Raw genomic sequence first — 18,884 nt, forward strand, 5'->3', positions numbered from 1 at the left:
TCGCTCCCTCTGTCCAACACAGGGGTTTAGGCTCCTTTCCTCTTCACTAGCACACAAATAACTATGCTATGTTCCTTTTTTTCTTTCTCTGCCTAAATATCAGGTATGTAAGGGGCTGACTCGGTCCTGACTCAGCCAGGAAGTGACTATAGTGTGACCCTCACTGACAAGGAATTCCAACTATAAAACACTTTCCTAGCAGAAATTGGCTTCTGAGAGCAGGAAAGCGATAAAAAGGGTCAATAGTTAATACATTTTAGCTCTGGCATACTTCAATGAATGTCATTGAGCAAAAACAAAAAAACAGTTAAAACTTAAAAAGGAGAAGGAAGATAGATGCAATTGTTTATTTCATTAGTTTATTTTCGCCTTGGGTGTCCTTTAAGTGTAGCATGTTTAAAATAAGAATCTTGGGTGGCCTTTTCCACTGCTGCGTTCCGATTAAAAAAAAACGCAAATGTTTGTGCGATTATGATGCATTTTTGCATTTGAATGTAAAGTATAGGAACGCATGAAAAACGCATGAAAATCGCATAGAAATGTGTTTGCGTTTTGTTTTGATCTAACCACTAGTATCTATTTTCAAAAATCAAGACAACACTTGTCAATCAGAAAAACGGAAACTCAAACGCATAAAACAAAACTCAAAACGCACATCAAAATAGGTCAAAGTTTTGCGTTTTGCAGTGGAAAAGGGCCCTAAGAGTTGGTAATTTGAACAGTGATGATCAGGTTGAAAGATGCAACCTTTTCAGCGGATAGTCATTTTTATTCCTGCACAGTTCATTCCCCAGAATAATATATTATCCTAAAAATACAGTTCTCCTTTGGCATCATTGGGCCCAAATACAACTCATGGCCGTGAACAGAAGAGTAACCCGTGTAGCCAATCATATAATTCTCGTACTGTACAAAGAAACTAATAAAATATCAAATGTGGATGCAGAGGGTTAATATATTTTGCACATCATCTCTGATTTTTGTGCTGCTGATTTAGCCAGATACTTAGTAAGTGTAGGAAGAACCTTTGTCTGATTTCTCTCTATTATTCATTACAGAAAGGAAGTGGGGCCTTTATTAACACAATGAAGACCAGAGCCAATCCAGCCATGAAGAATGCCTACAAGTTTGTAAGTTGCACATCACAGCTATAGCTAGAATACAAGGTCAGCAGATATTACAGGCAGATGATACACTGCCAAGCTGGGTTGTAATGACTCTCTTGGTTGGACTCTGTTGATTCCATTGACCCCATTAAATATTTAGTATAAGCAAAGGTCTCCATTCCAAAATAAGCATCACATGTTTGTTCAGTATAAAAAGCTTGTTAATTCTTTGTCTTCCAAATGAATAGGCTGATGCTTTAAAAAGAGCTTGAAATTAAATTAATTAGTAGCCAGTATGTTTTGTGTGTTTCTTTGTTTTACCCGCAACTGAACATAGTGCTAATATTTTCCTTTTAACACTCATTGGTTGTAATTTATTGTATGTTTATTTACTCTTTAGTTCGCTGTAGATTAAAGTGGATTTAGGTTCATCCTTATGTTAATTAATAAGGCATCTCACATCATTACTATTTGTTTTCTTAATATTTAGACCAAAACAAAATTATTTGTTGAAGTGACAACAAGGCTGCTATTGTAATCCTTGCTAAAGCAGAGTAGAAACACATCACGTTTCTAGGAGCATTGTGGGTATATTTAGTCAGGGTCCTATTGTTTACAGTACCAGAGCCTTTCATATTATGCAAAAGTATGTATGCCGCTAGTGTTATAGGAAAATTGGTTGCAGAGGATTTAGCTGTAACTGGGCCCCTGCTCTAATGGTCCCGCCTAGCGATTTGCATCAGTCACTCTATTGGGCGTTCATCCAGAAAAGGTACCGCGGTAATTTGGGGGTCTGAGAAAGCTGCTATTGCAATATTAATATAATTATCAATATTCCACCACTTTATTTCGATTGTAAAATATCGGTAGTTAATACTGATATTTTACTAATACCTTATCTAACACTGTTCTCACATAAGCCCTCCCTCTACCGATGCCTAACCCTAACCATTCCCCACCACCGCAAATTTGCCAATATTTACACCTGACCTTCACCTGCTCTCACAGGAGCCGACCTCTACTGATATCTATCATTAACTGACCCCCCCCCCCACCCACACACACAAAATGCATGACACCCCCTCCCCCAATTGGTGCCTAATGCTAGCTTGCCCCACCCTCCACCACAAGATGCCTAACCCTAAGGGTGTGTTTCCACTACACGCAGACTGGATGCAGAAAAACTGACTCCAATGAATGCCTATGGGAAAATCTGCATCAGAAAAATTGCGTTTAGTGGAAACAGGCCCATAAGCATTCATTGGAGTCAGTTTTTCTGCATCCAATATGCGTGTAGTGGAAACAGGTCCTACGTCATACCAAAGCCAAATAACTTATCTATACGTTTTTCGGGTGGATGTGGGAGGAAACCCGAGTGATCGGAGAAAACCAATGCAGAGATGGGGGGAACATACAAACTTTGTGCTGATATTGCCCTGGCTGGGATACAAACCAGGAACCCAGTGCTGAAAGGCTATTCACTACACCATCATACAGTAAACCAGAAATGTTAGGGATCAGATAATACTATTTATTTGCTAACCCAAAGGTTTAAAACCGCTTATGGGAATATTTGCTTTAGATCGACAATCTGATCAAAATGATAAGATTGGCTGTTGATAGGGAGTAAATTCTTCTACCTACCAATAGAAAATGACTGCCAAACAATCTCTTTCTCAGTCAGATTTAAGTATAGATCAGTCCTTGTATATAAGATGCCATGTGTTTGTGCAAATGACTGATTGATATGTTATTCTATGATGACAATAACAGTACTGCTGGCTGGCTACTTCTCCCCAGGTACTGTCTTTACATCACAACTGTTATGAGACAAGTGACATAGCTGACCTTCTAAAAACACTAGTTTCCTGGTTGTAATGCTGACTTTGTAGGAATAATAATCTCTTAACCAATAACCACCTGGAATATTTAATCAGCTGAGATGTGATCTTCCTGGTCTGCATAGCTGAACCAGCTGATAGACGTGGAAAGTATTATAGCCAGAAGATCAGCATTTATGCTAGGCTATTAGTATTTTCAAGAAGGAAGTCAGCAATGACCACTTCTGTGTTTGGCTGAGTGTTCATAAACTGTGCTGACGGACAAGCGGTTCAACCTCTACCAGGCTCACTGTCAGAGTCGTATCTTGGCGGGTGCAGGCATGAGCGCCAATCCTCCCCCCCCCCCCGTCACCACTGCACCGTCACTTGTGTCTCCCGCTCTTTGCTCCCTCTCTTTCAATCAGACCTCAGATCAGCAGTGACCGGAGAGAGGCAAAGCAGGGCACACACTGCCTGTGGACGTTGACACTTCAAGTCCGGAAGTGACATCATTGGTCACTTCCTGTATGTGAAGTGTACTGGGTCCAGGAAGGTAATGCAGGTAATGTGTGCCCTGCTCTGCCTCTCTCTGGTAGCCTCTGGTTTGAAGTCTGTGAGTAGAGGTTGCACAGCAACCAGCCCTCCCACCCAACGAGGCAGAAATGATCCCAACAAAGCTCTCAGCCCTCCCCAGCCTAGCACATCGCCCAACAAAGCCCCCAGCCATCCTCAGCCCAGCACGCAGCAAATCTCTGAGCAAAGCCCTCAGCCCTCCCCAGCAAATTGCCCAGCAAAGCGCCCAGCAAAGCCCCCAGCCCAGCACCCAGCAAAGTCCCCAGCCATAGCAAATCGCCCAGCAAAGCACCCAGGCCTCACCAGCCCAGGAGCCAGCAAATTGCCCAGCAAAGCCCCCAGCCCTTGCCAGCCCAGGACCCAGAAAATTGCCCAGCAAAACCCACAGCCCTCCCCAGCCTAGCAAAGTCACCAGCCCTCTCTAGCCCAGCACCCAGCCCTCCCCAGCCAGCCCCAGGCCCAGCAACCAGGCAGTACCCAGCCTTCCCCAGCCAGCCCTGGCCAAGCACTCAGACAGCACTCAGTTTTTACAGGGTAAGGGCACTGGGTGGGGGGCACAATTTCATTGTTTGCCATAGGCGCCATAACACCCAGATATGCCTCTGCTTATTGTACACTGTTTTAATGATCTCAGCTCTTCCTGTTCAGTAAGCCAGAGTCTGAATGGGAATCTGGATGGATCCCCTGGTGGTGCGATCAGGCAACCTGATTAGGCAGCTCTTGGAATCCACGGTGTAAAAATATAAAAAAAGAAGAGCACTCTTAGACCAATATGTGCAATAGATAATTGCCCTGTCCAGGACAGGTCTCCCCTGAATTCAAACGGCTGTCAGTGAGAAACAACCTGTATACACTTGTGTTCCTTGTTATGACCTGAAGAAATGGAGGACGTACCTCTGGGAAACGCGCCCTAGAGCACAGGGCTGTGGAGTCGGAGTCGAGGTGTCGGAGCAATTTTGGGTATCTGGAGTCGAGTCAGAGTTGAAGTCGGTGGTTTCAATAAACTGAGGAGTTGGAGTCGGATGATTTTTTAACCAAATTCATAGCCTTTGTAAAAATTAGACTAAGGAGTCGGAGTCGAGGAGTCGGAATCTGAGCAATTTTGGGTACCTGGAGTCGGTGGTATCATAAACTGAGGAGTCGGATTAATTTTGTGCCGACTCCACAGCTCTGCTAAAAATGCATCCTAGTGGCTGCAGCTCAAGCCCTTTGAGTCCGCCAGGAGATTAGCGCAAATAAAGATGTTATTTGTGTTGTGTGTTGTCTTGTTTTTTTTTTTTTTCATTGGTATTAATCAGTTTTTTTTTTTTTTTTCTGGAAAAATCAGGGTTTTTGCTTAAACAATTTAGTTTTTTTTTTAACTTGTGTTTTATTTTCGTTGTTGTCTGTTGTAGGCTAAAGACCATGCTAAGATGGGAATCAAAGAAGTTAAAAACCGTTTGAAGCAGAAGGTAATATACTTTGCCTTACATGTAACATAACTCTTCTAACTTGGTTATTACTTTGTTAGCAGGAACCATTAACAAAATGTCTGGATTAGAATTTTAAGATAATAGCTGGCTCTGATATTGGCTAGTATGGGATGTGGTTAGATTGACACACATTGACATTTATTTGTACATCCTATAATTCATGTGCCTCCAAGACCCAACAGGATCTTCTCCATTTCTCCAACAGTGAACGTTTTTATTCCCATTATTTGTGCAGTAGTGGCTGGTTGAAAACTGTTGGAATCACTTGTTGTTTGTCCACACTAAGATCAGCTTTCATAATTATTGTTCAAAGAGGTGCAAAGCTTGCTTTGATCACACCTTTAATAACTAATGTTATTGTGTTGATTTATTCCTCCAACTTATTACATACAGTTTTCTGGGGTCCTAATGGACTACTATCTGCAACTTAAATTTAGAATCCTCTCTACAGTGGGCACACCTACTGTTTGTCCACAATCAAAATAAACAAGTGAAAAACACAGCCAATTTTGCAGCACAAAATGCACATACTTGGGCAGCATGGTGGCATAGTGGGTAGCGCTCTCGGCTTGCGACGTTGAGTTTCTTGTTTGAGTCCCAGTCAGGTCAACATCTGCAAGGAGTTTGTATATTCTCCCCATGTCGATTTCTTCTGGGCACTCCGGTTTCCTCCCACATCCCAAAAACATACAGATAAGTTAATTGACTCCCCACCTAAATTGGCCCTAGATTATGATACATACACTATACAATACATACATAGACATAAGACTAGCACTGCGTAATATGTTGGCGCTTTATAAATACAATAAATAAATATGGTAGGGATTAGATTGTGAAAAGACAATATATACTCTGTACAGCGCTGCGTAAGAAGTCAGCGCTATATAAGTACTAAATAATGATAATAATACTTCTTTATTTGTCAGTTTTGCACAGTGCTTCCCAGAGAATGATTTATTTGGATTGACTAATCAGCCTTTTAATTCTCCGCTGTAGATCTTTTTAAGAAAGAAACCGTTAAATCCAAGAGCGGATTTTAAAATGGTAGTGCAGAGGAATTAAATCTGGCACACATGAATATCATCAATGATGGTCCTTTAGGGCTCGTTTCCACTAGGGCGAATTCGCATGCGTGGCCTGCATGCGAATTCGCATAGTCAATGAAAGTGGATGGGACTGTTTCTACTTGTCATTTTAAACGCGCGTTTTTGTGTGCAGAATTTTTCTGCACGGTAGGGCCTGCAGAATTCGCCTGCGTGAGGAATGCAGGCGAATCGCAGCCCATGTATTTGATAGGGAAAACGCGCGTGCGTTTTTTGCCGCGATTTCGCGTGCGAATTCGCACGCAAAGTAATGCAAATTGGACCAGGCAGTGACATGGTTAAATTCGCATAGACCCTGCCTATGCGAATTCGCACGCGAAATCGCGGCAAAAATCGCATGCGGAATCGCATCCGCATGCGATTTTGTCAGCGGTGGAATCCCAGCGATTCGCACCGCACTAGTGGAAACGAGCCCTTACTCAAATAGAATAAAACCTCAGCTACTGGTCCACTTTTCCTCCAGTTAACTTTTCACTCACAGCGTTAAATTAGTCCAGATGTCTCCAGGTAGACAAAAATGGCAATTGTTCACCAGACAAAATATAGTAGAGTCTGTTATCTGGCACCGACAGGGCTTGGCTGATGCTGGACAAGTGTGCTTTCTGGTTGCTCAAGACTCAATGTTAAAAATAGGTTTAACTAATACAGTATTATATCCCGCTCGATGTACATACCATTAACTCTGTATTAAATGTTAAAATACAGCAACTTTAAGTATAATAACCTTGGGGAGCCGCGGAACCCAGTCTTTAAAGGATATGTGAGGCTAATGGTGCAGATAAAGAATTTCCTCCCTGGGGCTTCTTCCACCCCTAAAAGTCTCTGTGTCCCTCACTGCAGTCCCGATGTGCTTCACTCTCCAGTGATCCCCTCTGTAATGATCACCCACCCCGCAGGTCGGCTACTTCTGCGCATGTCCAGGAGTGTGCACCTCCTGAAATCGTGCTCCCATCAATAGGAGCATTCTGTGCAGGCACGATTGCAGGAAGTGAGGGCTCCCATGCATGCATAGAAGCTGCTGATCCCTCGATCATTATGGAGCGGACAGCTGGAGAGTGAAGCACATCAGAACTGTGGCGAGGGACATGGACACTTCTAGGCATTGGTGGAAGCCCCAGGTAAGAAATGCTTTATCTGCTTCTTTCACCTCATGTATACTTTAGGCACAGCAGAGCTTACAAAAGCCTAAGAAGTTGACCTTCACCACTGTGAGTACTTCTGGCGATTTGTGCTGGTTGGTTGAGACTGCTGGTTAGTTAAGTTCCAGATAACAGGGACTCTACTGTATTTGTTTCTAATGTCAAGTGTAATTATGAAATATTTTGTTTGTTTTTTCTTAATACTGATAATAGTATTTCTGTTTGGTTCTCTGGATCTATTTCCCTTTGTTGTAAGGTATTTAAATGTAAGATGCAGAACCTTGTGTTCCTTACAACTGGTTTATCAGCTGTTTGTATTTGCTGGTAACACAGATTTACAGATTTTAGTTATGTTGCCAGTTTTCTTTGTGACAACCTTCTGTTCTTAGATTTTGTTGGAGAGCAGTGAAGCAGAAGACATTTTCTGTCCCTGGCACTACATTAAAGTAGGCCTTGGTCTGTAGCTGACCTTGAGGGCCCTTTTCCACTAGCAGTCGCTAGCGTTCACGCTGAACGCTAGCGATTGCTGAATCGCAATTACCCAGCGATCCCCCGGCGTTTGCGGCCGCGATTTTGCTATGCTATGCACTGCATAGCAAAATCGCGGCAAATATCGCTCCGCCGCGCGTTCGTGTTCCCGTCAAAAACGAATCGCGGTAGTGGAAATTACCTACCGCGATTCCTATGTTAAAAAGCAAACTGTAGCGATTGTAAAATCGCTAGCGGTTTGCGTCTTTCCGATTCAGCCAGCGCAAACGCGCTGGTGGAAAAGGGCCCTAACAGAGGTTACAGTCCTGTGTCTTATTTGCAGTTCATGCGCAGTTTATACGTTAAGATAGGCAAAGCAGGCCACTGCTGCTGCTGATGATTTAAAGAGAAACCGTGACCAAGGATTGAACTTCATCCCAATCAGTAGCTGATACCCCATTTCCCATGAGAAATCTTTTCCTTTTCTCACATGGATAACCAGGGGGCTGTATATGGCTGATATTGTGTTGAAACCCCTCCCACAGTGTGATAACAGGACCATGGTGCTGACATCACACTGTGGGAGCCTTGTTGCATTGTGGGAAATAACAGTTGTTTCCAATTGCCAAAAATGCAGCTGCTTCCACTGACATCACCTGCCAGAAGTAAAAATGTCACCTTATGATAAATGTCAGAATGTAAATCAGGGAGAGGAAAGATTTTACAATGGGGAAACACTGACTAAATTATTTATACATAATTGTAAAAATTCAGCACTTTTGTTAATTACGTTATTTTTTCTGGAGTTCCTCTTTAAAGGCTAGAACTAAGACATTATCAAGGAGAAATATAAGTAAGTAATCCGCTATTTACAGACCTCAGAGATGGCAGTCTGATGCAAGTGCAATCTTGTGGAATCCCTTCACAGTCACTAATGGACCTGCCATTGGCTCTACTTTATCACGGCATAATCACAGGCTTAACACCAAGAAGAGGTGGGATGTGCTCTTGTAAAGGTGGAATCTGCAGTTAATAAATTAGTAAGCAGCTCTAAAGATGCTTTACCAGTTCCTTTAATGAATTTGTTTGCCCAACACTGGATCAGTTTATTCTTTATGAATCCTGTTTTATGTAAACAGATTTGTTTAACCGCTTCCGAACCATGCTAGTTGAAATTCATGCCCTGGTTATGGCCGCTTATTCCTGCCTGAACGAAGATTTTAACTTCCCCACCGCACAGAGCCGAGACAAGGTCTTCCAGCACCCAAGGCTGAGACACCCAAGTGCTCCCCTCCATCCCTCCCACCCCAGCTGTCACACACTGATTGCTATTAGACGAAGAGGCGTCCCAGGGGCCCCAACAACTTAATCTCTGGTTATCTGGCTTGCAGTCACTGCCATGTGTCCCCCTTCCTTATTTCTCTCAAACACAATATGGGAATGATGGCTGAGTTGTGCGCCCCCTTTTACACTGTGCCCTTAGGCTGGAGCCTCTCTCGCCTCAGCCTGGCCCTGACGCCGCATGCTACCTGCGATTGCGTCGCTACAACTCAATTGACCTACTGTCAGTATGACAGCAGAGCTCCATAAGCTGGTCAGAAGCCGTTTTCATTGGCTTCTGACCCCGTGATCGTTGTGAGCCAATCTTGGCTCACACTTATAACGTGGTCTGTAGCCAATGAAATCGGCTCCAGACTGGTTCACAGAGCTTTGCCGTTATAGCGATGACAGGGGGAGTGAGCTTCAGCAATGGGAGAGCGGTGTGAATGTTGTTAGCGGCGAATCTGTGCAGCGTGATATTGTTGGGAGATGTCTCTGGTCCTTAAGGGGCCAGAGACCACTGGTACCGAAGTGGTTAAAGAGGGCTCCAGACTGGCTCGCAGAGCTCTACCATCCTAGCGACGGCAGGGGGAGAGAGCTTCAGTGACGGTAGAGCGATGCAATTGGTGTTAGCGGCAAATCCGTGCAGCATGATGTCGTTGGGACCTGTTTTTTATACCGGCTACCTTAACTAATCTGTAAAGGTAATTTTGGGACACAGATGATTAAAGTGTGCTCTTAACTTTTGTCCTATTCTAAGTCTATTCTATGTTTATTGAGCTCCAGGTAAAAAGAGGTTGTCAGGCTCAGCTCCAGGTAAAAATCTAATATATGGTACTATCTGGTAACATAGTAAGTAAAGTACTCAGATATTACCATTTTTCTCAAACTAGACTTCAACGATTAAAAATCCCATGTCACATGGTTGTCTTACATACTGTGTACGAGTATGATGATGTCACTACGCACAAGCAGGAAATGGGGAATGTGCAGGGAATAGAGGAGACCACGGACCCCCTTACAATTATAGTAAGGCTGTTTATTTAGCTGTAGTGTCCATGTAAACTAGTTTCTGGGGCTGCATATCTATAAAAATAGCACCATAAAATTATGCATAGTTCAGATCGGCATAGCGTCAGATGATCGGCAAAGCCTGAGCGGCGAGCCATCAGATCGGCATAGCCTGTGGTGAATTATCTGAGACTGAGTGTTGAGCTTGAGAGATTGGCAGGATGAGCAGTGAGCTGGTCAGATTGGTATAGCCTGTGTTGAGTCACCTGAGGCTGAGCTGGAGAAATTGGCAGGCTGAGCGGTGAGCTAGTCAGATTGGTGTAGCCTGTGCCGAGTCATTTGACACTGAGTAGTGAGCAGGAGAGGTTGGCAGGCTGAGTGGTGAGCTAGAGTGGTTTGTAGGGTGAGCAGTGAGCTGGAGAGGTTGGTAGGCCGAGCAATGAGCTGGAGAGGTTGGTAGGCTGAGCGGTGAGCAGTGAGCTGGAGAGGTTAATAGGCTGAGCGGTGAGCTGGAGAGGTTGGCAGGCTCAGCGTTGAGCTGGAGAGGTTGGCAGGCTAAGCAGTGAGCTGAAGAGGTTGGCAGGCTGAGCGGTGAACTAGAGTGGTTGGTGAGCTCAAAAGATTGGCAGACTGAGCTGGTCAGATTAGCATAGCCTGTGCCAAGTTATCTGAGGCTACTCAGAGGTTGGAGCTGGGGAGGTTGGCAGACTGAGCTTTGAGCCATGTGAGGCTGAGTGGTAAGCTGGAGAGGTTGGCAGGCTGAGCGGTGAGCTGGACAGGTTAGCAGGGTGAGCTGGAGAGGCTGGCAGACTGAGCGACGAGCTGGAGAGGTTGGCAGGCTGAGCCGGTGAGCTGGAGAGGTTGGCAGGCTGAGCGGTGAGCTGGCCTGTGGCTAGTCATTTTAGGCTGAGCAGCGAGCTGGAAAGATCAGCATAGCATATATTGTGTTGGCATGCTGGCACTAGGCAGAGACAAGGATAGCGGCACACCAGTCGCACATGGCCAACTGTGTCCTCACAGCTGTTTTGCCCATAACTGCGGCCAGTCCCCAGCGCTTGTTGGCTTTTAGTGTGGCGGAGGTCATGTCTTCCGCCTTTTGGGGTCCCACCGCACTCCGCCTCCTACTTCTGTCCGCTAAATCAGCCAATCCCCGGTCTCGTCTCGGGCGTTGCCAAGCTTAAAATATATAAACTATGTACCAAATCACCCAAATACCATGCAAATTTTAAGAATTTCTTGAAACCATAGGCGATGCCTACAGATGTTGTAAAATTATTATTGGAAATGTGACTGTATTGAGCTCTTCAATTTAAAAAGGAACAGATTCTATTCTTAACCTTATGTAAATAATTGGTAATGGATTTTTACCTGCAAACTGGTATGCCAATTTTCTTTTCGTAGAATTGTAATAGATTTTTTCTTGCTGTCCTTTACTGACACTAGGAGTGTGTAGTGCCCACCTAGTTAGGTTACTGTCAGGCCTGACAAATGAAAAATGCTGTCTGTGGCGATAACTGTCTATCCAAGTAGCATCTGTCGAACCAGTTTATTGATTCCAGTCCTGTCAGCTGGATATCTATCTGCCGAAAGCATAAAATATCTGTCAGTGCTAACATTGTCATTGGATACTTGTGTGGGTAAATGTCACGCAGGTAGCTGCTAGCGATGGGCTTGCTAAAATGACATCTGTCGATGCCAAGTGTATCATTGTGACATCTGAAAGGATGGGAACACACATGCAAGATTCATTGTGTCCTGTCATGTAACTACAAAATTCAATTCCTGTTTTTCCCGGATATGTGGGAGATACATGCCCTGATTAAACTTTATCCTGACATAGTACCCCCATTATAATGCTTATATTATCTGCTCTGTAATGCCCACACTGCATTTGTAGGAGCTTTGGCATTTGGGGGCTGTGTAGGAAATACAGTATGTTTGCATACAATGCCGTGGCTAACAATGCAATGCACAATTGTGAAGATAAGCCAATGTTAACAACCACTGAAAATAGCAGTTGTCAAAATGACTTCTCAAAAGTTTGGAGAATTGTACTCAACACATTTTAAGACAAATCCAGAAACCCAGCAAAACAAAACATAGTAATGTGTTAGATGAGTAAGAATATATAAAACTGAAGCAATGTCTATGATTGCTGCCACTTTGGTTCTGGTTATCTGGGCATTGTGTTCAGCTCTACTGGCAGCAAACTTTCTGTACAAAGAACACCAGTGGGAAAATGACAGTACACCAGACGAACACCAATCAGTGCAAGGAGTGAGGGTATATTGGAGGTCATCCAATGGTGTTGCAATCTATAGTGCAGCTTTCAAGCTTTTTTTTCCTGGGATCCCTGATCACACTAGGTGATCTTAGGTGTATGTATGTGGGGAGGTGTGTGCTTGGTTGAGCGGTTATTCCAGGAAGCTTTTCCCTATGTCTTTTAATAATTTGTTGTGAATATATCATTAATAAAGATTTCATATTTTCATACCTTTCCTAAAAAATGAGTCTGTATAGATCTGTTGCACATACCCTCCAAACCCCTTTTTTCCCTTGAATTTTACGTAAGTGTATACTGGAGGTGGCTGTATACACAGTAGATTCTCATCAGAGGCTATCGTTTTTAGTGGCCTTGGCCGAGTCTCATTTAGCATGTGCACTCAGCTTTAGGTTTCTCCACAGATAGATTAGACTAATAAAAACGTTCAATTTTCCCGTTTATTCTATAAAAACAATCGAATGAAAGTCAGAAAGAATCTTTTTTTTCGATCAAGAAAAACAAATGATTATCCCTTTTTTTCAATAAAAATCTGATCAGACATGTTGGAAAAATCTTTATATTCGATTTAACAGAATAATCGAACAAAATTATCTAATTTTAAAAAAGGAAAAAATTGTACCATGTATGGGCACCATAAGTTGTCAGTTAAAGAGAACCTTAAAGAGAATCTGTACTCCAAAATTCTTACAATAAAAAGCATACCATTCTATTCATTATGTTCTCCTGGGCCCCTTTGTGCTGTTCCTGCCACTCCCTGCTGCAATCCTGGCTTGTAATTGCCAGTTTTATGCAGTGTTTACAAACATGTCTGCTAAACAGCATGTGATAGGCTGAGAGAAGCTCAGTCTGTGACTCATACAGAGCCTGCAGAGGGTGTGTATAGCTTCTGCCTATCACAAGCAGAGCACACATTCCTTACTGAGTGTCTGAGCCCGACAAAGACGACAAAGGAAAGAAGATTAGATTAGATAACAGAGATAATACAGCCACTGTGCAACTAGGAAAGGCTGCAGTAAGACAGACCACATTAGAACAGATATAGGAACTTATGGGAAAGAAGAAATAAGGCTGAAAATGTTGTCTCTTTAACTGAGAGAGATATGGATGTTTCCTTTTAAAAAATACCAGTTACCTGGCAATCCTGCTGATCTCTCAAGCTGCTGTCCCTGAATCACATACCTGAAACAAGCATGCAGCTAATCCAGTCTGACTTCAGTCAGAGCACCTGATCTGCATGCTTATTGAGGGGCTGTGGCTAAAAGTATTAGAGACACAGGATTAGCAGGAAAGCCAGGCAACTGGTATTATTTTAAAAGGAAATCCATATCCTTCGCAGTTTAGGTTCCCTTTAAGGCAGAACAGAGTACGTGACACATTCCTCATATTGCTGCATCTGTCAACCCGCAAGATAGGAATACCTGAAACTCTCATGAAAGTGTAAGATTTTTATTGTTAACCACTTCAGCCTTCAGTGTGGTTTCACCTTATGCATCCAAGCAAATTTCACCTCCCATTCATTCGCCAATAACTTTATCACTACTTATCACAATGAAATGATATATATCTTGTGTTTTCCGCCACCATTTAGTCTTTCTTTGGGTGGTACATTTTGCTAAGAATTTTTTTATTATAAATCCATTTTAACAGGAAGATTAAGAAACAATTGAAAAATTCATTATTTCTCAGGTTTCAGCCATTATAGTTTTAAAATAATACATGCTACCGTAATTAAAACCCATGTATTTTATTTTCCCATTTGTCCCTGTTATTACACCATTTAAATTATGTCCCTATCACAATGTGTGGCGCCGATATTTTATTTGGAAATAAAGGTGAATTTTTTCAGCTTTAAGTCCATCAATTATTGCAAGCCCATCATTTGAAGGATACCCGAACTGACATGTAACATGATGAGATAGACATTTGTATGTACAGTGCCTAGCACACAAATAACTATGCTGTGTTCCTTTTTTTTCTTTCTCTGTCTGACAGAGTTAAATATCAGGTATGTAAGTGGCTGACTCAGTCCTGACTCAGACAGGAAGCGACTACAGTGTGACTCTCACTGATAAGAAATTCCCCTTTTTACCTCTTTCCTGCTCTCAGAAGCCATTTTCTGCTAGGAAAGTGTTTTATAGTTGGAATTTCTTATCAGTAAGGGTCACACTGTAGTCACTTCCTGTCCTGAATCGGGACTGAGTCAGCCACTTACATACCTGATATTTAACTCTTTCATGCAGAGAAAGAAAAAAAGGAACACAGCATAGTTATTTGTGTGCTAGGCACTGTACATACACATGTCTATCTCATCATGTCACATGTCAGTTCGGGTATCCTTTAAAAAATAACAGTAGTATACTTTACTATATACATATTAAAAAAGTTCAGCCCCTAAGTTAACTATTTATGTAATTTTTGTTATTGTATATTTTTTATTTTTTTTTTTTACAAAAAAAATTATGTGTACCTATCGGGAGTGTGGGAGGTAAGGGGTCAATTTTAAAAGTAAAAAAATCCATTCAGCGGATCGTTCAGAAACAGCCTTATCAGTCTGCAGACAGACTGTACACACGCACTACTGTCGGAAGAACGACCGCCCAGCGCGGTGTGTACGCACCTATACAGTATCAGTGTAGTGATATCTGGGGCAACTTTTGTTGTAATGCTGACAGCTGAACCCCCTTCCAGTACACAGTTGGCACCATAAGATGCCAGCTATGCCAAACACTATACCTTCGTATTCCTGTTATTATGCTACCACACCTTCTGATTATTTAACCAGTAAAGGCTCCTCCCCCTCTATGTGCACTAAAAATGGGTACCGCAAAAATGTGGGCACCTTAAATGGCCACTTGTAGAGCATCAGGGAAATTGCCAATATTCTAATGTTGTATTTTGGTAATTCCAATAGTAAAATATCAGTACATTTTACCCATACTTACTGATATTTGACTATCTCTAAACCAAACCCTATTCTCACACAGAACCTTCCCTCTATTGATGCCATACCCTAACTGACTATGCCCCCCCCCCCCCACCAGCACCACCCAGGCGCGGAGCTAGGGGGGGTCGGGGTAGGTCAAGTGCCCCCGGGCGCCGGGTCCCTAAGGGCGCCCAGCTGAGCTGATTTTTTTTTTCCTCTGCGGAGGGGAGCAGCGCAGAGAAGAGAAGAGGGAGAGCTATGCGGCCGGTGGAGAAGGGGGCCATCTCCCCCCCTTCTCTCACCTTAAGGCTCTCCCTTTCTCCCTCGCTGTCCCCTCCGTTATTGTCCGGGTGTCTGCCTGTCTGGCGCAGCGGGCGGGACTTACCTCCGTCTCGCTCCAGCGCCGGCCGGAAGTTCGGGTCCCGCAGCTGCTGCTCTGGTCTGGACTAGACCAGAGTAGCGGCAGATCCATCTGCGCTGCGACGAGACGGAGGTAAGTTCCGCCCGCCGCTGCCAGCACCCGGACATTAATGGAGGGGACAGCGAGGAAGGGAGAGCAGCTCTCCCTCTTCTCTGCGCTGCTCCCCTCCTGCTGGGGAGCCAGGGAGGGGGACACCTGGCTACCTACTCTGGGCATATATACCCCTGGCTACATATACTGGGCATATATACCCCTGGCTACATATACTGGGCATATATACCCCTGGCTACATATACTGGGCACATATACCTCTGGCTACATATACTGGGCACACATATCCCTGTCTACATATACTGGGCACATATACCCCTGGCTACCTGTTCTGTGGACATCTCTACCCCTGGCTACCTGTTCTGGGGACATCTATACCGCTGGCCACCTATTCTGGGGACATCTATACTGCTGGCCACCTATTCTGGGGACAACTATAGACCTGGGGCTACCTATTTTTGGGGAACCACGTCAGATTGAGTGTATTTTGGAGAACTGCTGCCAGGTGAGAGGTGTCTACCATATTAAGGGGGCATTCTACCTATTTATGTGAAATGCTGTCTATTTATGTGACTCATGACTGCTGAATTTGTCTTGTTGGGAGCCTCATGGTTACTGAATTTGTATTGTTGGGGGCCTCATGATTTGTTGGGGGCCTCAAGATCGCTGAATTTGTCTTGTTGGGGGCCTCATGATTGCTGAATTTGTCTTGTTGGGGGCCTCATGATTGCTGAATTTGTCTTGTTGGGGGCCTCATGATTGCTGAGTTGGTTATGTTGGGGGCCTCATGATTGCTGAATTTGTCTTGATGGGGGGGGGGGGGCTCATGATTGCTGAATTTGTCTTGGAACATGCTGGAAGGTACATACTGAGGGAGGGTGGGTGAGCTTGAGCCTGCTAACCTCCATATACATTTGGCTCCACCCATAACCACGACAACATTTATTTTGTGACCACGCCCCTTTTTGGCGCAGCACGCTACGCGCGACGCAACCTTTACTTTGGGGGGCGCATTAATAGTCTTTGTCCCCGGGCGCTGAAAACCCTAGCTACACCTCTGGAGCTAGGGGGGGGGGGGGGGGTCGGGGTAGGTCAAGTGGCGCCGGGTCCCTAAGGGCGCCCAGCTGAGCTGATTTTTTTTTTCTCTGCGGAGGGGAGCAGCGCAGAGAAGAGAAGAGGGAGAGCTATGCGGCCGGTGGAGAAGGGGGCCATCTCCCCCCCTTCTCTCACCTTAGGGCTCTCCCTCTCTCCCTCGCTGTCCCCTCCGTTATTATCCGGGTGTCTGCCTGTCTGGCGCAGCGGGCGGGACTTACCTCCGTCTCGCTCCAGCGCCGGCCGGAAGTTCGGGTCCCGCAGCCGCTGCTCTGGTCTGGACTAGACCAGAGTAGCGGCAGATCCATCCGCGCTGCGACGGGACGGAGGTAAGTTCCGCCCACCGCTGCCAGCACCCGGACATTAATGGAGGGGACGGCGAGGAAGGGAGAGCAGCTCTCCTTCTTCTCTGCGCTGCTCCCCTCCTGCTGGGGAGCCAGGGAGGGGGACACCTGGCTACATATACTGGGCATATATACCCCTGGCTACATATACTGGGCATATATACCCCTGGCTACATATACTGGGCATATATACCCCCTGGCTACATATACTGGGCATATATACCCCCTGGCTACATATACTGGGCATATATACCCCTGACTACATATACTGGGCATATATACCCCCTGGCTACATATACTGGGCATATATACCCCCTGGCTACATGGACTGGGCATATATACCCCCTGGCTACATGGACTGGGCATATATACCCCCTGGCTACATATACTGGGCATATATACCCATGGCTACATCTACTGGGCATATATACCCCTGGCTACATATACTGGGCATATATACCCCTGGCTACATATACTGGGCATATATACCGCTGGCTACATATACTGGGCAAATATACCCCTGGCTACATAATGGGCATATATACCCCCTGGCTACATGGACTGGGCATATATACCCCCTGGCTACATATACTGGGCATATATACCCCTGGCTACATCTACTGGGCATATATACCCCTGGCTACATATACTGGGCATATATACCCCTGGCTACATATACTGGGCATATATACCGCTGGCTACATATACTGGGCATATATACCCCTGGCTACATATACTGGGCATATATACCCCCTGGCTACATGGACTGGGCATATATACCCCCTGGCTACATATACTGGGCATATATACCCCTGGCTACATATACTGGGCATATATACCCCCTGGCTACATGGACTGGGCATATATACCCCCTGGCTACATATACTGGGCATATATACCCCTGGCTACATCTACTGGGCATATATACCCCTGGCTACATATACTGGGCATATATACCCCTGGCTACATATACTGGGCATATATACCCCTGGCTACATATACTGGGCATATATACCCCCTGGCTACATGGACTGGGCATATATACCCCCTGGCTACATCTACTGGGCATATATACCCCTGGCTACATCTACTGGGCAGATATACCCCTGGCTACATATACTGGGCATATATACCCCCTGGCTACATATACTGGGCATATATACCGCTGGCTACATATACTGGGCATATATACCCCTGGCTACATATACTGGGCATATATACCCCCTGGCTACATGGACTGGGCATATATACCCCCTGGCTACATATACTGGGCATATATACCCCTGGCTACATATACTGGGCATATATACTCCTGGCTACATATACTGGGCATATATACCCCCTGGCTACATATACTGGGCATATATACCCCTGGCTACATATACTTGGCATATATACCCCCTGGCTACATGGACTGGGCATATATACCCCTGGCTACATATACTGGGCACATATATGCCTGACTATATATACTGGGCACATATTATTCCCCTGGCTACATATACTGGGCATATATACCCCTGGCTACATATACTGGGCATATATACCCCTGGCTACATATACTGGGCACATATACCTCTGGCTACATATACTGGGCACACATATCCCTGTCTACATATACTGGGCACATATACCTCTGGCTACCTGTTCTGTGGACATCTCTACCCCTGGCTACCTGTTCTGGGGACATCTATACCGCTGGCCACCTATTCTGGGGACATCTATACTGCTGGCCACCTATTCTGGGGACAACT

At 44.7% G+C, this 18,884-nt stretch overlaps 1 protein-coding gene across 5 annotated transcripts in view; it reads left to right on the top strand.

Moving 5' to 3' along the window:
• The window catches only part of DENND1A (DENN domain containing 1A), a 1,229,671-nt gene that overhangs the window by 1,019,912 nt on the left and 190,875 nt on the right, over window positions 1-18,884 (top strand). For all 5 annotated transcript variants that reach the window (XM_068248143.1, XM_068248144.1, XM_068248146.1 and 2 more), the window contains 2 exons: window positions 1,059-1,130; window positions 4,894-4,950. In XM_068248143.1, coding sequence (XP_068104244.1) covers window positions 1,059-1,130; window positions 4,894-4,950 — 129 coding nt within the window. The remainder of the gene's footprint in view (window positions 1-1,058; window positions 1,131-4,893; window positions 4,951-18,884) is intronic.

This window comes from Hyperolius riggenbachi, chromosome 8, assembly GCF_040937935.1.
Source record: "Hyperolius riggenbachi isolate aHypRig1 chromosome 8, aHypRig1.pri, whole genome shotgun sequence".
NCBI classification, from domain to species: domain Eukaryota; kingdom Metazoa; phylum Chordata; class Amphibia; order Anura; family Hyperoliidae; genus Hyperolius; species Hyperolius riggenbachi.